We start from the raw sequence: 24,451 nt of genomic DNA, 5'->3' as shown, positions 1-24,451 counted from the left end.
GAAACTTCAGGAGAGCAAGCCAGGATTCTTTGCTGCACTGCGCAGCATCCTTCCGTCGGCCCCAACCTCCTGCTGTTTCTGCTCGACATCGCCCTGGCTCTCCATCTAGGAGGGTTTCTCACCCTCCTGCCTGGGCTGATCCCTTTCCCACTGCCTCCACCACTCGGCGGCCGGGAGGTTAGCAGCCCTTTTCAACCAGGGGTGGTCAAGGGCGAAGCAAACATGGCAAAAGGAAGAGAGTCCGCCGCAACCAGTGAAGAGAGCACTCCCCCTACTCTGCCACTTGTTGGGGGGATGCCTGTAAGCCAGATAGACAAGGTGGTAGTACCACGAGGCGGAGGATTGGACGCTGACTGTCCACTGACACGGGTATCGCGGACCCCGACATCAACTCTCCCCCTCCTTTGATTCAACCCCCGAAGATGTCATCATCCTATCGTCAAGGATCGACGAAGGATCCCACCCTTCAGGCGGAAGTCCAGGACATACTGGGGAAGGACGCTCTCGAGGAGGTCCTCGACAAGTCTCTAGGCATGTTCAGTCGTCTCTTTCTTATAAAGAAGGTGTCTGGAGGCTGGAGACCAGTCATCGACCTCTCAGCCCTGAACGAATTTGTTCAGCAAACCCCGTTCAGGATAGAGACCCCCAGCACGGTCAGACAGGCTCTTCGTTCTCTGGATTACATGGTGACGATCGACCTAAAAGACGCATACTTCCAGATCCCAATCCATCCGTTATCCAGGAAGTATCTTCGTCTTGTTGTAGCGGACAGTGTGTTCCAATTCAAGGTCCTATGTTTTGGTCTCTCCACAGCTCCGCCAGTCTTCACTCGGGTGTTCACCCTAGTGTCAACATGGGCTCATCGACAGGGCATTTGTCTATTGCATAACCTAAACGATTGGCTGATACTGGTGCCCTTGGTGGAACTGCTTTGTCTCCACCGAGACAGGGTTCTGGCATTTTGCCACGATCTGGGGATCATGGTGAACCGCAAGAAATCCTCTCTAGAGCCCTCTCAACGACTGGTGTATCTCAGCATGATCCTCGACACCATTGCAGGGAAAGCCTTTCTGACACCGGAAAGACTGGAACGCTTCCAAAGTGTCGCTCTGCCCTTCCTTCGACAGCCCCAGCTGCCAGCACATCAGTGCAACAATTGCTGGGACATATGGCCTTGTTGGAACGCCTTGTTCCAAACGGTTGGATGCACCTTCAACCCTTTCAGTGGGGTCTGAAGAATCGTTGGTTGTATGGTCATGATTCTCCTCACGATCTAGTCCCAGTGGAGGAGAACATGCGCTCCGATCTTGAGTGGTGGCTGGACAACGCGAACCTGTTGAGGGGCTCCCCTCTCCAGTCTCATCCACCTGATCTGCTCCTATTCACGGACGTATCCAAGGAAGGATGGGGCGTGCACCTACTGCAACACCTGGCTTTGGGCCTATGGTCCAACCAGGAATGTAAGATCATATCAATGTGCTGGAACTTCAAGCTGCCTTCCTGGCACTCCAGCACTTCAGCTCAGTTCATTCCAGGCAAATGGAACATCGTGCCGGACAATCTGAACAGGACGACGCAGATCGTTGGCTCTGAATGGTCTTTGGCTCCTTGGAGAGCGAACAAAGTCTTGACTTTGGCGGGTTCCACGACAATAGACCTGTTTGCTACAGCTCTAAATCGGAAGTTGCAGATTTACTGCTCTCCAGTTCCAGATCTCGCGGCAGCGTTCGAGGACGTGTTCCAGCACCCCTGGGACAGCCTTGACATCTATGCTTTTCCACCATTTTGCCTGATCAGGCAGGTGTTGAATCAAGTGCGATCCGCACCTTCCCTAGCCATGATGCTAGTAGCGCTGAAATGGCCTCACGTAGAATGGTACCCAGACCTCCTACTTCTGCTGGTAGAGACTCCGAGAGGGCTTCCACCACTCTCTGACATCCTATGCCAACCACATGTGAGGATCTTCCATAACGCGGTGAGCTTTTTACATCTTTACGTGTGGAGGTTATCCAGCAGCGTCTCACAGCGATCGACTTTTCACGAGAGGCTGCAACAGCAATGTCAGGATACCTCAGGAAGTCCTCAACGTCTGTCTATCAGACCAAGTGGGCCATCTTCTGTGGTTGGTGTCGTCAGAGAGGCCGTTCTCCTCTCGGAGCCTCTATCCCCTTGATTGCCGACTTCAATCTCGGTGGTAAATTGCTATCGCTCGGCCTTGAGCTAAGTCCTCAGACTGAAGGGAATCGATCTCTCTTCCTCGGAGGAACTCTCTATGTTCATACAAAGTTTTGAACAGGGTTGCACTCCAGTATTGGCAAAGCCTCCTCCCTGGGACATCGTTGCTGTCCTCAGGTCTTTGAATAGAGCTTCATATGAACAGTTATCCCTGGCATCTGATAGGAATCTCACCCTGAAAACAGTTTTTCTTCTCACCATTGCTTCCCCAAGTGAGTCAGCGAGCTTCATGGCCTAGCCTATACTGTCGCTCATACTGAGCACTGGACCAATTCCTGCTTCAGCTTCGTCCCTGAGTTTGTTGTGAAAACCCAGAATCCGGCCCAGGTTGATTCTCGGTTTTCTTCGTTCCAGGTTGTGAGCTTGAGCACAGTAACCGAAGACCCAGATGAGCTACTTCTCTGTCCTCTGAGAACATTGAGGCACTATCTCCAATGGACCAGCTCTACTCGACCCACCTTACAACATCTCTTTGTAAGTACGGGCCCGTCGAAGAACAGGGTTACGAGGAATACCATTTCACATTGGATTCGAGAGGTGAGTTGCCATACCCTCTTCCCTCCCTCTTCTCCACTTCCTGGTACCAGTCGAGTGAAGGCTCATAATGTGCGTGAAATGAGCACATCGCTTACCTTCAAGAAGAGCCTCTGTTACCCAGGTGAGTAAAGCTGGCACATGGTCTTTCCCTTTCACCTTCACCAGGTTCTACCTTAGAGACTGTACCTAGAGCTACCTCGACACAACTGACCTTGGTCCTGTGGTAGCCACTCAGCAAGTGGTTTAGCTGCCTCCGTGCCCTCACAGATCGGAAGTATCAAATAGGGGATCGAGGTTCTGTATCAGGCTGGGGGTGAATGTGTGAGTATGACTGGCCTATTTTCTTTTCTCCTTTTCCCCTTACTTGGGGCCACAGCATCGAAACCTGTTCTCCGGCACAGATTTCGATACTGGTAAGCATTCCATGTCCGACTAGTGGTTTTTTGTAGAGACACACATGTCAGTCTCCACACTCCTTTCCAAGGGGGAGTGTGCTGCAACCCAACAAACCCGTTATGATGATATAGCCTGGTTTTGGTTGCCAGAGAGAGTTCTATGCTCACGCCTTTGATACCCAGGCTGTCAGCCATCAGGTCGCATTTACCATGGCTCGCAGAGTGAAGGATCCATGAACCCGAGCTAGAAGACCGGGTCCTCCCATCCCGGGTTCCATTCTCAGCCAGCGAAACAGGACTTCCATCCCTATCTTAGGATGAGTCCCCTAAGAAAAGGACGGAAGGTTTGTATGTTGTAGGAACAAATGACATTTTTGAAAGTAAAATGTATTTTTCCCTAACCATACAAACCTGGAGTCCTTTACTTGTATGGTCCCGCCAAACACCCACCCCTTGATTCAGGGGTCATCATCAAAGTCCTGGCTGTAATCAAAGTAACGACTCAGTGAGCTGGTGGGGAGGCGGTGCTTCCCCACCACCGGGCAGATAACTACCGCTACCCCATATATAGAAGAATGTATTAGCCAGTAGTTTCAGCTGAGCTGCAATCAATCCTAAGTAAAGGACTCCAGGTTTGTATGGTTAGGGAAAAATACATTTTGCTTTCAAAAATATCATGTTTTCAAATTATCTTCATTATAACAAAAGTAAAATGCTAAAGGAAAAAAAGTAGCTGGGCCCTCTCTCCCTTAAGGGGCAATATCCCCTTGGAAGACCGACCAGCATACTCATAACACAAGCCATGACAAAGCAGAAGAAAATGGCACATCTACTACAATTTGCTCCTGTCCCAAGGCAGGTCAACACAGACAACAAGGAAGACCATCAAAAAACGTTGACGTCCCCAGAACTTTTGGGCTGAATAAATACGAAACAAAGCACAGGTTCAATAAAAAAAAATACTGGCTTGGGGGAAAGAGAGCAAAGCAACACTACTCTCCAAGGTGGGTGAAGAAAGACTGGTGCGTCATGAGGTTCCAAGCCTGTAACCAACATCCACCTTGTATGGGCATGAGTTGCCAGATGCCACAGATTTCTTGCTTTACAATCTTTGATTGTTTTTAACCAGTTAACAGCTGGCGCTAGAAGATTACCCTATTGTTAAGACCGAAGGTTTATTAGCTATGAAAAATACAAATTGATTAAAAAAATTTGTCATTTTTAACAGTAGAAGGTGGCGATTATTTGAGTTCTAGGTGTGTAAGTTCCTGAAGTTGTAAATTACAGATCTAACAGTGAAAATTCATATTGAATCTAATAATAGTATTGTTTAGTTCCTCAAGTGGATCTCTTTCGACTTTGCCATAGAAATTCGCTACACTGACAAGTTATGTACATCATTACCGAGATACCATTTACTGACAACTACAATTTGGGATACTTTAGCAACCCAACATACTACTAACCTGTTGTCATTAAGTGGGAACATTATAAAGCAAGTTGCTTACTTCTCTCTCTCTCTCTTTCATAAGTTCTACCCCTTTTCACTGTTCTGTGTTTTTTCTTGTCCTATCTTGAATGATGTTTTGTTATTGAATTTTTCATATTTAATATATTTTGACAACCCACAGAATTCAAACAACTGACATGGTCAAGTGATGTGAAGTACTAAGTTCGTACCTAATGATTTGACAACCCTTCAAGCACTGGCGATATTGCATGATTGACAACCCTTTAGGCACTTGGGGATGGCATGATTGACAACCCTTCAGGCACTAAGGGTATTGCATACAAGTGGAACCTTGGTTAGCAGAAATAATCCATTCCAGCAGGCTATTCACAAATCAATCTGTCCGTAAACCGACTGATTTTTTCCAGTAAGGAATAATGTGAATTGGATTAATCCGTTCGAGACCCCAAACAATAAAAAAATGAAAGCATTTTAACTCAAATTTAACAACCTCAGCATGCATAAATCATACAAAAAACGAAACAAAAGAAATAAAGATGAAGTACATGAAAATTTATTCTTCACCTATAACTTGTAGATTGATGGCGTAGTATATGGACGATGGTAAGGAAGATTAAGAGGAGGAGGAGGAGGAGGAAATACTGTTGGTTGGGATAGGAGTCCTATTCCATGAAAACGATAACCAGCTATGCTTCCTGGGTTGTTCCGATTCTCTGTCTTCTTATTTTTCTTATCTTCTTTAGATTAAGAAGTTTTGGTCTCACTGAAAACCTGTCTAATGATATTTAGTGTGGCATGAGTTTTAATGTCTGTGAATTGAAACATTACATTGTCAATCAGCAAGATTATAACATGGTTTGCCATCTGGGTGATATTTTTCAAGGGAACTTTGCACTCCCCCCCACCCCCATTTTTGCATAAATTTCTTTTTTTAACGAATTAAAATCCTCCCTTCCATCCTCCTCCTCTTCCTCTGAAGACAATTTCATCACTGACCTCCAAGCCTGTGTACTTGCCCAGAGACACAATATCCTCCACAACTGGTCCAGCCTATAAGCCTTCAAATTCCATTTCTTTTACAGCATCTTGTTACAATTTCCTCAAGGTCCTGCGCGACACTTCATGCCAGGCTTTAGTCTGTAAGTCTTATGCAGTGGAGGATGTTGAATAGTTCCTCCAGAATTCTATCAGGGTTAGCTCCGTATCACAGGAACATCAAATCATCTCTGGAATAAATGCTTTGGCATAGTTTCTTTAAATTAGAGATGTAGGGGTTTAGACCCTACCTTACAAAGTTAAACTCCCGAGGTAACTCGGCCTCCAAGCCTGGAGCACTGTCCAGCACAAGATTGGCCTTCAGAAGCAATAGTCTCTCCACTAGGTAGGTATTTCTGAGTGACAGACAAGCTAAGGCTTAAATTTTAGGTCCCCAGCTTCATTCCCATAGAGCCTTCGCAGTGACTTCTCTTCTCGTGTGGAAGAAGTACTATAGACATGCCTCATCACAAATGAACACTTGTTGGGAAACAAAACCTTCAGCTTCAACATAGTCCTTGAATTCTGTCAGCATTTTTAACAGAAATGGCAGCCTCCCCATGACTCGCCACACTATGATGAGGTATTAATTTCTCCATCCACCCATGGCTGGTTTTGAACTCTGAGTGTTTCCTGTATCAACGCTCATTCTAGGGATGGTTTTCATGAGATCAGCATGCACTTGTCTTGCCTTTTCGCATACGACTGCCTTAAAACTATCAAAATGTTTTACATTAGTCCCAATTAAAACATTTTCTCCATTGGTCCGAGACCTTTGTTTAGTAATACATAGTCCTTGAATTCTGTCAGCATTTTTAACAGAAATGGCAGCCTCCCCATGCCTCGCCACACTATGATGAGGTATTAATTTCTCCATCCACCCATGGCTGGTTTTGAACTCTGAGTGTTTCCTGTATCAACGCTCATTCTAGGGATGGTTTTCATGAGATCAGCATGCACTTGTCTTGCCTTTTCGCATACGACTGCCTTAAAACTATCAAAATGTTTTACATTACTCCCAATTAAAACATTTTCTCCATTGGCCCGAGACCTTTGTTTAGTAATGATAAAACATGCTTAGCATGTTTTATCATGGAAGAAATTGTTTGTTTATGCACCCCAAATTCCTTCAGCACATCAACCAAGCAGACGTCACTTTCAAATCTTGCCATTATTTACTTTTGAATTGCTATGGTTTTTAAATTCTGCTCAGCCTAGCTGGAACTTCCAGCCTTCTCAGGGGCCATTAAAAGCACCTGAAATAACCCAAAAACACAGGAGAATTTAGTGGAGATGCACAATAAGTTAGAACTAATTTATCTTATGTTTTCACAACTTAATCATGAACAAAAAACCTTTGTCTCTTTCCTATGAATCATGTACTAATTACAAGTCTCATACAGAATATTATAGGCATGTGAGAACAAAATTCAGTCTAAAGCCACCTTAATTTGTATTTACTCTCGCCTTTTTGGAGTAAATAAGGTTAAAGTTTGTAAAAATAAATATTTAAAATTGTCACATCAAAGATTGAAAACCTGCCTACTAATCAAGATGTCTGTAAAGGATATATTAACAGATATTAAGGAAAACCATTAATTTTTTTATTGAAACTATAGTCCCAATAAGAAAACTGTCGATTACAAAATATGGATCAGGTCAGTTTGGGATGGCAAGTTCTTTTTATTACTATTTGATTTTTTTTTTGTCCATAGCAGTAGAATTTAACCAAATGACCCTTCCAGAAAAGAACCATAATTAAATTTTACAGCACATTTATTTAATGCAATTTCATGACATTAAAAAATAGCTAAAAAGTATGAATAAGTTGCCAATTTGGAAAAGTTATCACATACAAATGCTACCTTAGCACAATCACTTTTTCAAATACCAAATGATACACGTCACCCCGAGTGGAATCAAAATGTAACATATTTGGTTTGGGTCCCTGGACCTATGGAAACTTTCAAACTATTACAGGGTCATCTCTTATGGCAGGGGCGTAGTGAGCAAATTCCAAGGGGTTTCACGCTGTCATACTGTTTCTGAGAGCCCCAAGCATTTCATGGCTTTTGATGAAGAACGTGATACTCTCCGTACATTGTACAGTTAATACTTATACTCGTGTATGACAGTGATCAAATGCACGGGGTTTTTTCAAGACTGAAACTTTAAATCAAACTTGCAGAACACGAGGAAAAAGTGTTTGAACTGACTTCAGTCATATGCACGGAAAATGGCATCCTAAAGACTACTAACTTCAACCTAAATCCATTCTGAGCAAAAAAAAAAAAAAAAAAAAGGCAAATGTTTATGTTGATTAATAATAAATAATTAATTCTTACCATAGTTTGTTTTTTCTGGTAATTTTTATAATAAAAAACTAACTTTGTCATATTTATTGATTGTACCAAAAAATCTACATGCATAGCTTTATTGACTATATATTATATATATATATATATATATATATATATATATATATATTTTGGTGAGTAGGGGCACCAGTGTTATTGCTTTGCCTAAGCCTAAAATATCTTAAGATGTCCCTTAGTTACTAAGTATTACCAATTTGGTCCACCACAGATGAGGCTGAGTAATTCCTTTTGTGTTTTCTCATCAAGGAATTATTGTAATTTCTCTGATGTATGGTAAGTTTTGTTCACAGCACAGTGAGGCTCAGCAAAAAAAGGTGTATTTCTCATTTGAATAATTTTGTCTCCATGCATTGAATTCGGTTTGTGTCATGGAAGGCTCATTTACATGTCACCAAACCATTGCTGGCCATTTGTCCTTAATTTGATGATCTTTCAAGGGACATATCTTATTGAAATAGACATCAGCATTGCATTTAATGTTTAGGATTCAGGATCTAATATAGCAGCTGAAATATTAAGTGCCGGACAATCTTCAAAAATAGGATCCCAATTGGTGCTGGATTTTAACCAGACCGTTTTTCCAATAGTGGAATGAGGAATATTCTGATTGACAGATATGTCCGTCTCAATTGCACAATGATCAGAAGTTCCTATGGGGATACAATCCACAATGAAGTAAAATCCTCTTGTAGTTTAAAATATATATTTCTTGTACAGGATTAAAGCTTTCGACCATCAGCTGTCGTCTTGTTCACTAAAATGTGATATGTCACCTCAAGGAACTGACAAGTAGGAGCACAAACATTTGAAAAAACAATAACAGTTAGGTAACAAGCTAGTTTATATTATGAATGATCAGGTGGTTGAACCCTCGTCCTTTCCAGAATTTGTCTTGATCTTCGTGGGGGAATGTTTCTATTGTCAACTGCTTGTTATATGCTGGTTGGGTGATTTGTTGGAGAAATGACCTGAGTCCAGTAAACAGGAGAGGAAGCAGCATCATCATTGGCACATATATTCCTAAAGTTTGAAATTTTCCCTGTTCTACATATCTCTTCACAAATAGCTGTATTTTCTGCAGTAGAAGGGGCGTTAATTTCATTAAACGAGACCTTTGCAGGAAATACTGGAATTACAGAAAATACAGCTATTTGCGAAGAGATATGTCGAAAAGGGAAAATTTCAAACTTTAGGAATATATGTGCCAAGGAATATATGTGGAAAGGACGAGGGCTCAACCGCCTGATCATTCATAATATAAACTAGCTTGTTACCTAACCTTTATTGTTTTTCAAATGTTTGTGCTCCTACTTGTCAGTTCCTTGAGGTGACATAACACATTTTAGTGAACAAGACCACAGCTGATGGTCGAAAGCTTTAATCCTGTACAAGAAATATATATTTTACACTACAGAAGGATTTTACTTCATTGTGGATTGTATCCCCATTTACTTAGAGGTACGACATAGTACCTGGCTTCTGCAGAAGTGCCTATATATTCAGAGACCTTGAACTTTACAGTAGATGGGACATCTATGAATATGAGGTTTAATCTATTTATAGAAATGTGCGTGGGTTCCCCAATTAGCTCGATAAAATCGGAGGATAGCTACACACAGCTCAGGAGCAGACTGCCCATGTTGACCTGTGGAAATTGAAATTAGCCAACCACTGTGCTTTTCATTACATTCTCCACAAATCATGAATGAAGCTGTTGAATTCTGTGACTGAGCCATACCAATCCTCTCCAAAAGATAGTTATACATAAAATTGTAGATATTGGGATCACAGTACACAACAAATACATAAACATTGTAGAACTTACTGAAAATTTTAAAACAAAGAGTTTGGCAACTACACTCCAAATTTTTCTGATGACTGTCGTCTGGACTAAAAAATACCTTGAGAATGTGGGATGTTACGACAATAAATAATTTCAGTCCACAAACCCTGGGATAAAAAAAACTCGACCTTTGCCTTGTTACTAATTACAAGTCTCAGATAAAAACAACAAATTGTAGTTATGGGCACAACTCTGAAGATCAAGAAAATTTTACCTAAAGCCCCAAACATTTGAGTAGTACTTTGCTGCAATTTTTCTTGCTGTAATGAGTAACAGACCCAGGGTTCAGTTCTAGCTTCAACTCAAGTGTCTCTCAAGAATCAAAACTAATAAACAAACTCATAACAACAGTAACACTAAAAATCAACAGAACAGTAAACAAAAGTACCATTAACAACAACAGTATTTACATTATTTACAAAAATTCTCTTAAGAGTAACCTATGTATATGTAAACATCACTATGCATCTATGAAAAAGGCGCCAGAAACAAATGGTAAAGAAGGTGTGGCCGGCACACCTTTTAAGGCAAAAGAAATCTGTCAGGTTTGCCACAACAAGTAGGGGGGAGGACAGTCAGGATGGCTTTAGAAATATAAAGCGCTCAGAAGGAAAAGATTGGGTAAAGAAAAAGGCACTTTCCTGATAACCCACCAAGCAACTTTTGCTTTTTCATCAAGCTGTCCTAAACAATTTTCTAAAAAATTGTAATGTGAAAAAAAAAAAAAAAAAAAAAGGATAAATGCCTGATTCTACCTTCAGGCAAGGGAACTCAAAACTAAGACCATGGAAGGCTGAAATACAATGGCTATGGCACAGACCAAGGTTAGAGAACAAAGTCTGTATTCAAAAACCTCCTCTTAGAAGGGTAACCTACCAAGGCTAAAGTGTCCCTTCTACCACCCACTGGTTTGATTTCGGAGTGTCCTTCTCTTGTAAGAGTTGCCTGCCAATTAAAGTTCAAGTCTCTTCTACAGCTGTATTTAAGATGATAGTAATGAAATTGATATTTTGCTTACTAATTCATTTATACTATTATTATCATGTAATATCATCATTGTAATATGCATAAAAAAACAGTCATCCAACATGCACTTACGCAGGAAAGGTTAATGTTTACGTTCTCAGAATCAGCCTATTGAGCCTCCTAGCAAAAGAATTAGGAGCATAATTCTTTAGTGACTAAAAAAAATAATTGTATTAATGGAATTTTTATTTTGATAAAAATTTGAAATGGGTATTGTAGGATGGTTGAATGTACGTGGTGCCTGTTGCCAAGAAGGCAGTGCAATTGGCACCAATGTTACCAGCGTGTCTGCAGTTTACTTGCAGTCACACCTCTGTACTGACAGGACATGTAATAAAACACTGGAGTGTCCCACGGGTTTCCTTCTGCCACCAACATGGCACAGTGAGTAGGATGCATAAAGGATAAGCATGCCTACACCAGGGAGACCATTTTTCATGGCAAGGAAGACACAACAATCCTCCAAGGGTGCCCACAGTACTCTCATCGGAGTGGTGCCAAGATAACTGGCTCTTCAACATGTACATAGTTACAGAAGGTCGAGATGCCCTGCAAGCCCTTAACGACCGTTTGGCTACAATGGCAAGTGGCCAGGTTTCATCACTACCCAGAGAAGTGTGCTTTGGTAAGGTCGTCAGCCTCCTTCAGGACTTGGAAACGGTCCATGACATAATGGCTTGCGCTACTTAAGCTTCAACCAGTGGATGCAGTTCAACACATTACGTTTCAATGCACCCCAGAGTTGCAATATACACTGGATGCCAGGTATAGTGATGTACAGTGAGCTAATTTGTCTCCAGCAGAGGAATTGGATGCTATAGGGGCCATGGTTCTGGATGCATCAAACCAGGCTGTGCACTGGGCTGAGTTTTTTAGTATATGCAAAAGCATGAGGAGTCCATTAGTGAATATTTTGCAGTGCTCAAAAATGCTATGGATTGTGGCTTTCCATGTCCTAGGTGTTATAGTGATTTGTCTGAATATATGCTTATTTGAAAACTTATGGATAAGACATTGAAAAGAGACTGTTTTGTAGCGATTCCGTTTATGGTGTAGATGCCTTAAGGGTATTGTGTGCAACATACATGGCAGCCTGCAAAGATGCATCCATGCCCCGGCATGACTCATGGTATCAAGAGTGTGCAATGATGAAGAGTGGTGAGAGGGCTTCTGTTCCCCATCAATGCACGTATGTGTGGGAACTGGAGAGTACAGCATGAGCCCAGAAAGGTGCTGTGTCCAGCAAAAAATGGTGTTTGTCATGGCTGTCAAAAAATTGGCCACTTGGAACGGTTCTGTAGGAGCAAGGAGATAGTGAGTGATGCCCCTGCTTTGTCAGTAACACTGACAGCAGTCACTGTTGGGGTACAACCCAGTATGCAGCCTCACTGAAAGTCCTACCCTTTCACAACACTGTGGAGGTCTACATGATGTTGCCAAAGTTCGATTGGAGTGTATAGGGACCGCTCATCTTCACATTAAATACGGTAATAGGACAACTGTCCAAAAAGTGTATGTACTTCATCAAGTCTGCAAGGTCTTTCTTCCTTTCAATGGCTGCTTGTAAGTACCTTGGCCTTGTACCCCAGTTCTTTCCCCACTACTTACCGGTGTCAGTGAGCCTCGCTATGGGGAATGAGGTCTGCACACCCATTAGGCAATGTCTGCCTAAGCCCCCATCCATGCCCTTCCCACCAGTGGGGGAAAATGTCCGAAGTTAGAGCAGTGGCTCTTGCACCATTTTTCATCATCGACATTCAATACAGAGAAAGAGGCCCTCCCTGTCATGAAGGGCAAACCATACCATGTTTGTCTACTGCCAGGGGCAACCTCCTATGCATACCACACCCCAGCATCAGTGCTGAAGCATTGAGATTCAGAAGTGAAGAAGCACTTGGACCAGGATGTTAAGCAGGGCATCATTGGGGAGGTACCCACTGGTCAAGAAACAGAATAATGTGCGAGGATGGTCCTTATTGCCAAGAAGTTGGGTCAGCCCCACCGCACTGTGGACTTTCAGCACCTTAATGCCTCTTGCATGAGAGAGATGCATCACACTCCTGCTCCTTTTGACATAATCTCAGGGGTGCCTTACATTCCTTCAAGATAGTGGTAAATGCACATTGGGGATTCCATTAAGTAATGTTTGTCAGGAGACGACTCTTCTGAATCCGAGGACTACCGAGTACAACTCACTAAGAAGCCTTTCCAGCGGCGTTCAGTCAAAACCTGTAAATGCATGACAGGGGCAACTATTGGAGGCAACCCCTTAGGACTCCCTTCGACTGCCAGTATGTCTTCTCCCTGGTGTGGAGGAGCAGAACAGTGACTAGATAGCCACCTCCTCAACCAGACATCCAGTAAGACGGCTTTCCAGTGGCTGTCTGTCAATAACTGGGACCACAACAGGCTCGATTGAGTGGCCTACTACCTGTATGTAAACCCCCCAATCTCCCTTGGACCTCGGGTATGTCATTTCCCTGGTGCAGAGGAGCGAGACAGTGACCTTTCTCTAGGAGTATTGAGGAATGAATAGTCACCTACTTCACTGCTTAATACTTCACTGTTACACGGATGAATTCATGATAATCAAAATAAAAGGCTGGCAAAGGCATGGGAAAGAAACAAGGGAGCCGGGCACAGGAGCAAATGACTAAAGACTGGTTTGCACCTACGCACTTTCGTGGTGCAGGCTGGTACGGCGTGGGACCGCAAGAAACCGTTACAAACCGCACTATAAACACACCAAAAGCGCACCACCTCGCTGCCGGGGGAAGGCGAAGACCGTTAAAGCCGCGCGACGCCGCCCGTATTTTAAATCATTTCAAATTTTTGAGCGGCATCTGGCGGGTTGATGAAGCCGCATGAGGCCATATGCGGTGTGGCGCGGCCTCGCAACAAAAGAGGTAAGAACCTGCATGGTTCCGTGCCACACCGCACCACACCGCACGTGGTGCAATGTGGTGCAGCGTCGTACCACTCACAAGGGAGTGTTACAGCCTGATTTCACAGCGCCGTGCGGTGCCCATGTGGTGCCCTTACGGCCTCGTCATACAGGATTAATACATGCCTCGCACATGTTGCGGGGCGTGCGGCGTGTTATGGCATCTCTGTAGGTCGACTGGATGGAAGGTTGCCGCGCATTCTGAGGAGGATAAAAGGGGCCTGACTGACCACTGGGGCATCATTCTCGCTGTGACTGCCTGACTGACCAGCCACTCTGTGACCTAGCCTCTCTCGCCCAGTGACGCTCACCCAACGACGCTCACCCAGCCTCTTTCGCCCAGTGACGCTCACTCAGCCTCTCTCGCCCAGCGACGTTCACCCAGGGACGCTGCCACACACACGCTGACCCACGCACGCTGACCCAGGGGAGTCTACCCAGCGACGTTCACCCACGTGCGCTCACCCAGCAACGTTCACCCAGAGACGTTCACCCAGCGACGTCTACCCAGCGACGTTCACCCACGTGCGCTCACCCAGGGGCATTCACCCAGCGACGTTGACCCATGTGCGCTCACCCAGGGGCATTCACCCAGCGACGTTCACCCACGTGCTCTCACCGAGGGACGTCTACCCAGCGACGTTTTCCCAGCGCCGTTTTCCCAGCGCCGTTTTCCCAGCGACGTTTACCCAGCCATGTTTTCCCAACGACGTTTTCCCAGCCAAGTGACACAATGCCCTTTTGGAAGACCACCCCCAGGCCTACCAAGCAGTCCCAGGATACCCAGGACAGCCAGGACACCCAAGACATGCAGCCTTCTCAACGGTTGGAGACCTCGGAACACGAGGAAGAGCTGAACATTGAGCCAACCATATCCATTGTGGAATCCCAGGACTTCGCAGGTCCGAGTGGTATCGTCGTGCAGCCGAAGAAACGATACCGCCCCAGCAAGAAGGACATTCAAGACTACCCGTTCACGCCAGAGGACAAGGAAGTCATCATGGAACTCATCAAGGCCCACCCTACTTTGTACGACAAGTGGGACAGGCAATGGTCGAATCCCAAGAGGAAGGAGGAACTCTGGCGTGAACTGGCAGCAAGTTTCATCAACTGCAGCTTCCAGCAAGTCCACAAGTTCTTCGAGGCTCACTGAACGGAATTCGGCAAGATCAAGAAGCGAGAATACAAGAGCAGGTCGCAGGTCGGCTGCACGCAACAGGACACCACAGGAGGAGGAGGTGATGACCACGTGGGCATTCCTGGGAGGACACACCGCCCACGAACCCACAGTAGCCAGCGATTGGTTCTCGCCTATATCGTCGCACAGAACCGACGCAGACGATTCCTTTACTGACATGTCGGGCCTATCAGCTGCTTCGATCCAGCGGAGGAGGGGGCTGAAGCAGAAGAGAGCGACGAACCTGCCATAGGACCGACGGCTATCCGCCGACATGTCAGTTGACTCTACAGAAGGTCTGCAGACTCAACTGACCCAGATTATGACCAGCATTAACACATTGATGCCACAAGCACAGGACAACACGCATCGTGACATCGCTGTGTTCGTGCAGTACTTGACGCAGTGCTTGGAGTACGTGCCTCGAAGATACCAGAAGCCGTTCTTCGAGCAAGTCATCAGGCTTTGTCATAGTTAGGAGGGGCCCGAGGAAGAGGATGCGACTACGAAAGAGGCCATGGCTCGTGGTGGTTGTTCCCACTGGACGCCCCTGCGAATTGATAAGGAGACGCAGACGAAACCCGGAACTTCGACACCTTCGACACCTGCAGTGCAACCGGTTCGGGCATCACCACACCAGTGGTTTGCGTCTCAACCCCAACCTATGTTATTTTTATGATCCGCACCTTCAACAGCAGCCTCAGCCGCAGTAGCAGGTAGCTCATGGGTACACTAACTCCGGCACCAAGGCTAGGCACACTGTCATTCTTCCCCAGTGGACGTTCGACACCACTCAACTTCTCTCCTCGACCTTCCACTTCTTCGCTGTCGCCGTTGGTCAACGGTCTCTTGGCAGACTTGCGGCCCCCTACCCCTGGCGCCAGTATTTCGACACCGAAACCTTCTGCCGCAGAGGATCCACCCACCTACGACTTGACCATCTCCCCAGGTGATAAGGAGGACATTGACCCAGAATCACTTGAGTGATTTTGTAAATATTGTAAATAAACATTTAATTTTTTAGAATAAATTGTATTTTAGTTATTTTCGTCATATTCAAATTTTTTTAAAGTTTATAGTTAATAATTTTTCTTTTTGTAATAAATATGTTGAGATAGTGTCTTGCATTTACATTTTCCTTATTGATGCTTAATTTAGGCCATGACAATATATATGATATGATTGGGTGAAATGAGACTGAATAAGAAAAAGCACGGCCATAAAGAATAACACGAAGAAGTATAACAGGAAATATAAAATGAAATATATGTGAAATATGAAATGAATAGAACTCTGAAAATAACTTTAAATATAAAATGCAATTGAATAATGAAAGAGCATGGCCAGAAAGAATAATAACATGAAGAAATATAACAGGAAATCTTAACATGAAACATGATATATGATCTATGATGGTCAAGTTCATGTAATTCAGAACAGTTGAAGCATCTAGTTTTATTTGTGCAGTGTTCATTTATGTGGCCATAATTAAAACAGTTAAAGCACTGAGTAGGGGGAGGATTATACTTTTTAATGCTGATGTTTAAGTGCTTTATTTGAATAAAAGTGGTAAATATGATGTTGAAAATGTGAGTAAAATAGCTTTGTTTACTCCTTTGAATTTTTTACATTAATTACTGTTGGTGGGCATCTTTTCAAAATCTCCTCTTCAGAAAATTCATACAAATCTTTGCAATAAATAATACCTTTTGAATGATTAAAAGATTTATGGGAGGAAATTTTATGAATAACGTCACTAGGAGATGATTTAAATGCTCCTAGCATTACTGACTGAGATTCATCAACTGCCTTCATTAGAAAATTTCGGCCGAATCTTTTTAGGATTCCCTTTGGGATGGGTCCTGCTTTTCTTTCCAGGCATTCATAACCCTTAAAGTAAGTATTACAACCTTCTCTGTATGAGGCTACATACTATACCGGTTCTGGAATAGTTCTAGGAACCGAATCCTCCTCTTCATACAGGTCCGTGAATTTGGGGACAAAGTCTCGTTCAGAATTTTCATAGTTTTTGATGTTATAAAGTTTCCCCTAGCAGGAAAGACTGGTAATTTCATTATTATTTATATGAGAAAGGGCACTTCGGGCTTGAGTATGATTATTGTAAATGACGTATGCTTCAAAATTTTTTTTGTCATTCTTAAGTTTCATCCTTATTCTTTCAATGATTCCAAATTGTTTTAACAATTGGAAAAGCTGTTCGTAATCTATATCTCTTGATATGTCAGAGCAGTACAGTACTCTTAAATTGACATTTTTACCACCAGTACTTTTATTTCCCTGGCGTCCCGGGAAAGAAGGAAGGAAAGCTTCCAGTGTTTGAATACTGGAAACAGTATTTAGAGCCACATTCAAATTCGCGCCTTCGTTCTGCAACAGTGTCGGGGAAGAGTCATTTGGCCCGGGGATAGGGGTACTTAATTCGTTATTCATTTAAAAAACAAACAAACAAACAAAAAATAGCCGCCTGAAAATCTCTGAGAGAGGCCAAGAACTCTTCATGAGGCTCACTCCTCTACCAATGCTCCCAAATGTCCACTCCCTATCCTACCCCGAAAGGGATGGCACCAACATGATAAGAATGGCTCAAGTGTAAGCTAAACCCGCTTGATGGGACTGAGAACAAAGCAAAAGAATGTAATCATCCCCATCCTCATCATGTTTGTGGGCAAACCGTACAGAATGCCGAGAGTTCTATTCCTTGAACCATTCCATCCCCGGAATCCATGGACCGACTCTAAGGAATAGTTCCGTCATTGAATTATCAACATGCTAGAAAGCTAGTAAGTTGATAAATCTCAGATCCAAACATTATCGGGTGGCTGACAAGACCACCACAGCTCTCACAATTGGCTTCGAAAGTGAGCACCAATTCAAGCACCAGCACCTCCTCATCAATAGTCAAGACAGTGAAAAGGAGAGATGTAGAGGTAGGACAGGAAGGCGTGAAAAAGGTGAAAGGAGTTGAGCAAAAGATCAAAAGGTGCAACATGAGGAAAACCAAGCATTTGCACTATAGAATAATTAGAAAGAGATGTTGGACTGTAAGATCATAGAAAGTTAGGAAAATGTGGTATAGAGGGAAGAAGTAAAGAGATGAGGTAAACAGAAGGAAAGGGACTGGTACTTAGTTGAGCCAAATGCAGGTGTCCAAGGCTAGGAGAGACTCCCTCCTAAGAGGAACACCCTCCAGCATCAGACACCCGCATCTGGCCCCTTAGCCCTCTCTCGACAACGAGACCAGTCTTGGGAGGTGTAAATAACAACACATAAAGGATCTGGTACCATGTGTTCATGGAAGACTCAACGTGAAAAATGTGATCCATGCAGTTGATAAAATAAAAATGTACGCTAGCATCGTATACACTAAAGGGAAGAGGAAGAACTAGAATAAAAATTCTCACCACTGTATAATTTACTGACTCCACACAACTCCCTACATACCCTTTTTACCCTAGCTCTCTCTCACGAACCTAACACCTTCCAATTCCGCCAATTTAAATCTCGGAGAATTTGGCCTTCACAGAAGGGGGGGAAATCACACCTGGCTTTTCAAGGTCGCGTTAGGGGAATTTAGGGAAAGGGAAAACCATGTGCCCTTTGAGTAAAGCAGTAAGTATTTGCCCTTATTATTTCTCTCTGCACAGAAATAAAAAACACTTAACGTTGATTTTCCTCATTCTAACGTTAAATGAATTTACGCTAATACTGTTTTTTCTTTTTACTTATTTACTCTTCTGTTCTTTTGTTCATAGCCGGGGCAATGGATAGGGCTCAATTAGACATGTGGCCAGGGATTTAAATTCTATCCTGTTGAAACCTGCAAGTGACCAGTGAGAAAGAGAGAGTGCGCTCAGACACAATGAACAGCACGCTGATTCACGTTAAAAAAACAACAAAATCTCTTTACAACACGAGATTCGGCGATTTACACTTGGAATTCACGAAATATGGCATCTATTTTTTTTCCCTAAATACCCATATGCTTTATGCAATGGCACATAAAAAAAGAAGTCAAGTCTGTCGGCATGCAAGTGGTTCTAATATCTTCCTATCGCTATAATGGCAGTCAGATTTTCTACACCTCTAACTAGAATACCTAGTTCTACACAAATAACTAGAAAAAAAATTTACCTTTTTTTGTTGTGGGGAACTTGGAAACCTTGTTTTTTGCTTGCTCATAAAAATATTAAAAGGAATTCAGTTTCGTTTCTTTCTTGATACCAGGTTAACGATTGCTATGACTGGGAATAAAAATCATTTTTCACACAAGACTGGGAATGGTCGCCATTTTGTTATGAACCTACTCATTCCCTCCTTGAAAATGTAGTCTAACTCTCTTAAAAATGGCCTTGACTGGAGGGACGAGTTATCACAAATAAAAAAAAATCTACGGCAGAAGGCCGATATTACTGAAAAAGGAGGAATTTACATAAACTGTGGATTTTAGTTTTAAATTAACTATATTTACATTCAAGTTATGGTAGGTCCAGGAACTAATGAGGTGTTTGATTGTCGATTCACCGGAAAAAACGTGGCTGGGAAATGAACCAGACACGGAGATCAGAATTTAACCAAAAGGGTTATTTCAATGCAAGCCTTATTCCAAATGGTTCCCCATTTCTCCCACAATCAGGCATGGTGTTTGTCAGAAAAGAGATTGCATTCTAGCATCAGTACTAAAGCGAGGAACATGTGGGGAACGTTACACACTATTTACTCTTAGCTAAAAAATTTACAACCCACTCAAGGGGCATAAAATGACTGGGAGTTTACACAGAAAGGACTATTACCTTGCATGAATTAACTAGGGGATATTAACTAGCATCACAAGGGAATTAATCACAACAATGAACCAAAATTGGGGAGTGAGAAGCTGAACAAAGGGGGGAAAGTCCCCTTGGAAGAATGGAAATGAAATACAGACAAGAGGCAAAACAATTTCCTGACTGCACTAAATTTATGTCTCACAGTACCTGGAAATCCTGGGTTTGGTAGTCTTCGTATCTGCTGATATTTCTGTGCACTATGGAGGTATAAGAACACTTGTGAAATGCCCCAGAGGAGGCAGGGGAGCAGAAGGGGGGAAGTGGAGTCTGCAGGCCTTAAGAAAGTCTGAGGAAGTTTTGAGAGGTTCTGAGAGAGCGCCGCTGTGGCCCCGCTCTCTTCAAAGCTCGCCTGAGTATGCTCAGCCCTCATCCAAGGCCCCCTGTGGAGAGTAAATACTTTTCGCGCTCAGGTAATTCGTTGGTAGGTAAAAGCTTCCACTGACGTCATGGATTTGAATGGCTTCTTAGGTTCGCACCTGGGACCCAGCAAATTTATTATCGTGTAAAAAAATCCACTTCAGTTAAGCATATATGAAAATATATTAATTCCGAGGTAGAGCGAATTAGATATTAAAGGACATTGTAGCTCGATGTATGTATATGAATCACGGTAATGTGATATGACTTATATATGGCTACATGCTGTCATAAGTACTACAACGCTACCGGAGTCGAGGAGGGTTGATGTTGACTTCAAAACCAACGAATTACCTGAGCGCGAAAGGTATTTGAGGGTGAGAGACGACATAAACTTATGCCTCTTGCGTTGGTGGGGTAGGTAAAAGCTTCCACTGACGTCCTGGATTTGAATGGCTTCTTAGGTTTGCGCCTGGGACCAGGCAAATCTATCATCATGTAAAACATTCCCCTTTGGTTAAGCATATATGAAAATATATTATTTCCAAGGTTGAGCGAATTAGATATTAAAGGACATTGTAGCTCAATGTATGTATATGAATCACGGTAATGTGATATGACTTATATATGGCTGCGTGCTGTCATAAGTACTAAAACGCTACCGGAGTCGAAGAGGGTTGATGTTGTCTCCAAAACCAACGAATTACCTGAGCGCGAAAGGTATTTGAGGGTGAGAGACGAAATAAACTAAATCCTCTCGCGGTGGTGGGGTAGGTAAAAGCTTCCACTGACGTCCTGGATTTGAATGGCTTATTAGATTTGCGCCTGGGACCAGGCAAATCTATTATCGTGTAAAAAATTCCCCTTCGGTTAAGCATATATGAAAATATATTAATTCCGAGGTAGAGCGAATTAAATATTAAAGGACATTGTAGCTCGATGTATGTATATGAATCACGGTAATGTGATATGACTTATATATGGCTACGTGCTGTCATAAGTACCGGAGTCAAGGAGGGTTGATGTCTCCAAAAACCAACGAATTACCTGAGCGCGAAAGGTATTTGAGGGTGAGAGACGACATAAACTTATGCCTCTCGCAGTGGTTGGGTAGGTAAAAGCTTTCACTGACGTCCTGGATTTGAATGGCTTCTTAGGTTCGTGCCTGGAACCAGACAAATCTATTATCGTGTAAAAAATTCCCCTTCAGTTAAGCATATATGAAAATATAGTAATTCCGAGGTAGAGCGAATTAGATATTAAATGACTTTGTAGCTCGATGTATATATATATATATATATATATATATATATATATATATATATATATATATATATATATATATATATATATATATACAGTGGTACCTCGAGATACGAAATTAATCCATTTCGAGGCGCCTTTCGTATCATGAGGTTTTCGTACCTTGGACCACATTTTACTTGTAAAATGGCTAATCCGTTCCAAGCCCTCCAAAAACACCATTGACCTATAAACAATGAAATACTACAACAATTTGGACCATTCAATACCTAAATTAATAACGTACTGCTAATTACCTGTAAATAAAGTGTATTAGTGTACATGGTATACAAGAAATACTGTACGTATGTAGTAAAATGTGGAAGCTTACCTTTCGAGTGAGGCTATCTCCGAAAGTGGCGACAGAGGAGAAGGACAAATGGCAGATACGTACGTACGTACACTTAACTTTACGAAACACAAAAAAATGTAAGGAAAACTAAACTAAAATTTACGATACACATTAACAAAACTGTAACACTTAACTTTACAAAAAACTAAAATTGAAAAAAAAAAATTTCTTTTTTTGATTTTTAATTTTTTTTTACTTTTTTATAATTATGTATTTTTTTTTTTTTTTTTTTTTTTTTTTACAAAATTTCAACTTCATCACCACTTTCAACTTTCTATTTTTTAGTATCACTTGGTTCTTCCTTTTTACTCCTGCTAATACTAAAGGCCTCTTTAAAAAATAACTATCCGAGGAAGATTGCTTTTGCCTACTTTTCACAATGTTCCTGAAACGACTCAGGCAAACGTCATCGAACTGCACAACCATACAACCTGTGTTAGCCTTTTCGGGGTGTCTTTTTTCTACAAACGATTGCACTTTATGAAAAGCGGCTAGAACATCCTTAATTTCTGCCGTTGTCATAGGGTTGTCCTCCTCCTCCTCGCCGCTGCTAGAGAACTCCTCTTGAACGACGTTATGTTGCATGGCCTCCAACTCCTTCAGGTCATCAGTCGTAAGCTCCTCTTGGTGCTCCTCGAGAAGGTTGTTGATGTCGTCCTCGTTGACGACCAGCCCCATGGACTTGCCGAGTGCAACGATCTTATCAAGATCTGGTTGCAAAACAGTTTCAGGATCGTCAACTGTTTCTGAATCTGCAGCACCAGCTTCGCCCACGTCGAATCCCTCGAAGTCTCGGGCGGATACGGCATCAGGCCAGAGTTTCTTCCACGAGGATTTCAAGGTTCGCCTCGAAACCTCCTGCCAAGCTTGGTCGATGAGTCGGATGCATATGACGATGTCGAAATGCTCCTTCCAAAATTCACGCAAGGTGAGGTTTGTGGTATCGGTGATGTCGAAACATCTCTTGAAAAGATGTTTCGTATACAGCTTCTTAAAGTTCTATATCACTTGCTGGTCCATGGGCTGGAGGAGAGGGGTGGTGTTAGGCAGAAGATAAAGAATCTTGATGAAGGAATACTCCGCTAGGATATTTTCCTCGAGACCAGGAGGGTGGGGAGGGGCATTGTCCAACACCAGCAGACATTTCCGAGGGAGGCGCTTCTCTTCCAAGAATTTCTTCACTGTCGGGCCGAAACACAGATTTACCCACTCCATGAACAAAAGCCTCGTTACCCAGGCTTTCGCATTAGCCCTCCACATCACTGGAAGCTTCTCCTTAAGCACTTTGTGGGCCTTGAAGGCTCAAGGAGTCTCGGAATGATACACCAGTAGGGGCTTCACCTTGCAATCCCCACTGGCGTTTGAACAAAGTGTGAGCGTAAGCCTGTCTTTCATAGGCTTATGCCCAGGTAGCTTCTTCTCTTCCTCTTTGATGTACGTCCGACAAGGCATTTTTTTCCAAAAAAGGCCAGTCTAATCACAGTTGAAGACTTGCTGAGAACTGTAGCCTTCCTTGGTCATCATCTCATCGAACGTCTTTTTAAAGGCTTCGGCCGCTTTCGTGTCCGAGCTGGCAGCCTCCCCATGCCGCACCACCGAATGGATACAAGTTCGTTTACAGAATTTCTCAAACCACCCATGCAAAGCCTTGAAGTCTGGGGTTGGCGTTGATGTCCCTTCTCCTCCGTTGTCTTCGGCCTGGGCAATCAAATCGCTGAAAATAGCGCTGGCCTTGTGGGAGATTGCCGTCTCCGTTATCGTATCGCCAACGATTTCTTTGTCTTTTATCCAGACAAGAAGCAGCCGTTCCATCTCGTCGTGCACGTGGGTCCTCTTGCTGGACAAAATAGTGATGCCCTTGGAAGGTGTAGCATGATTTGATGACATCCTTCTCCTTAAGGATGTTGCCTATTGTCGACGGATTTCGGCTGTATTCCTTGGCGATCACACTCAATTGCATACCAGCTTCATACTTCTTGATAATCTCCATCTTTGTCTCCAAAGAGAGCATGCGCTTCTTTCCGTGAATTTCAAGTTTCTTGGGACCCATGACTACGTTATACTGTACGTAATTTACGTATAAGTAGAGTAAAGTTTTCACACAACACGATAAAGTACGTATACTGCAACGAAATCACTAACGAATTTACGTTAATAAACGAAATCGTTAGACCGAATGAATACCGCGTGCGTACGATAATGATGCAGGTACCGAAAAGGCACGCCGCTACGTAGATGCATAATGGGAGGGATGCTGACCAATAGGAGAGAAGGATCTCATGGCGGTGACTAGCATCAGGAACCAATGGGAAAGCAGGAGGATGGTGGTGAGTCTCCTCAGTTGGCGGCGCGCGAGTTTCAAAATTGGTATCGGTGGTTCGGTTGAATCTCGGACTTACAGAAACCTTTCGTATCTTGAAAACTTTTTTTCGTATGTAGAGCCGTTAAATTTGTTTTTCGTGTTAGCTTTCGACAATATTATATATATAGATATATATATATATAATTATAATTATATATAGAGAATATATAATAATATATAAAGATAGATA

The 24,451-nt window shown here is 43.0% G+C and overlaps 2 protein-coding genes across 2 annotated transcripts in view; one reads left to right on the top strand and one right to left on the bottom strand.

Moving 5' to 3' along the window:
• The first annotated feature begins 1,294 nt into the window (after window positions 1-1,294).
• LOC135214543 (uncharacterized) lies at window positions 1,295-2,173 on the top strand. The gene has a single exon (XM_064248919.1). The coding sequence runs from the start codon at window positions 1,295-1,297 to the stop codon at window positions 2,171-2,173; it is 879 nt and encodes a 292-aa protein (XP_064104989.1).
• Window positions 2,174-4,428: 2,255 nt separating this feature from the next.
• The window catches only part of LOC135214742 (intraflagellar transport protein 22 homolog), a 475,747-nt gene continuing 455,724 nt past the window's right edge, over window positions 4,429-24,451 (bottom strand). The window contains exon 4 of the mRNA XM_064249081.1: window positions 4,429-6,929. Coding sequence (XP_064105151.1) covers window positions 6,910-6,929 — 20 coding nt within the window. The 3' untranslated portion in view covers window positions 4,429-6,909. The remainder of the gene's footprint in view (window positions 6,930-24,451) is intronic.

This window comes from Macrobrachium nipponense, chromosome 46, assembly GCF_015104395.2.
Source record: "Macrobrachium nipponense isolate FS-2020 chromosome 46, ASM1510439v2, whole genome shotgun sequence".
NCBI lineage: Eukaryota > Metazoa > Arthropoda > Malacostraca > Decapoda > Palaemonidae > Macrobrachium > Macrobrachium nipponense.
Note: the sequence above shows the minus strand (reverse complement) of the source record. Positions and strands in the feature narration are given on the sequence as shown.

What these genes read in the sequence shown, in the direction of transcription:
- LOC135214543 (XM_064248919.1), top strand. Translation starts at nt 1,295, where the DNA reads ATGCGCTCCGATCTTGAGTGGTGGCTGGACAACGCGAACCTGTTGAGG.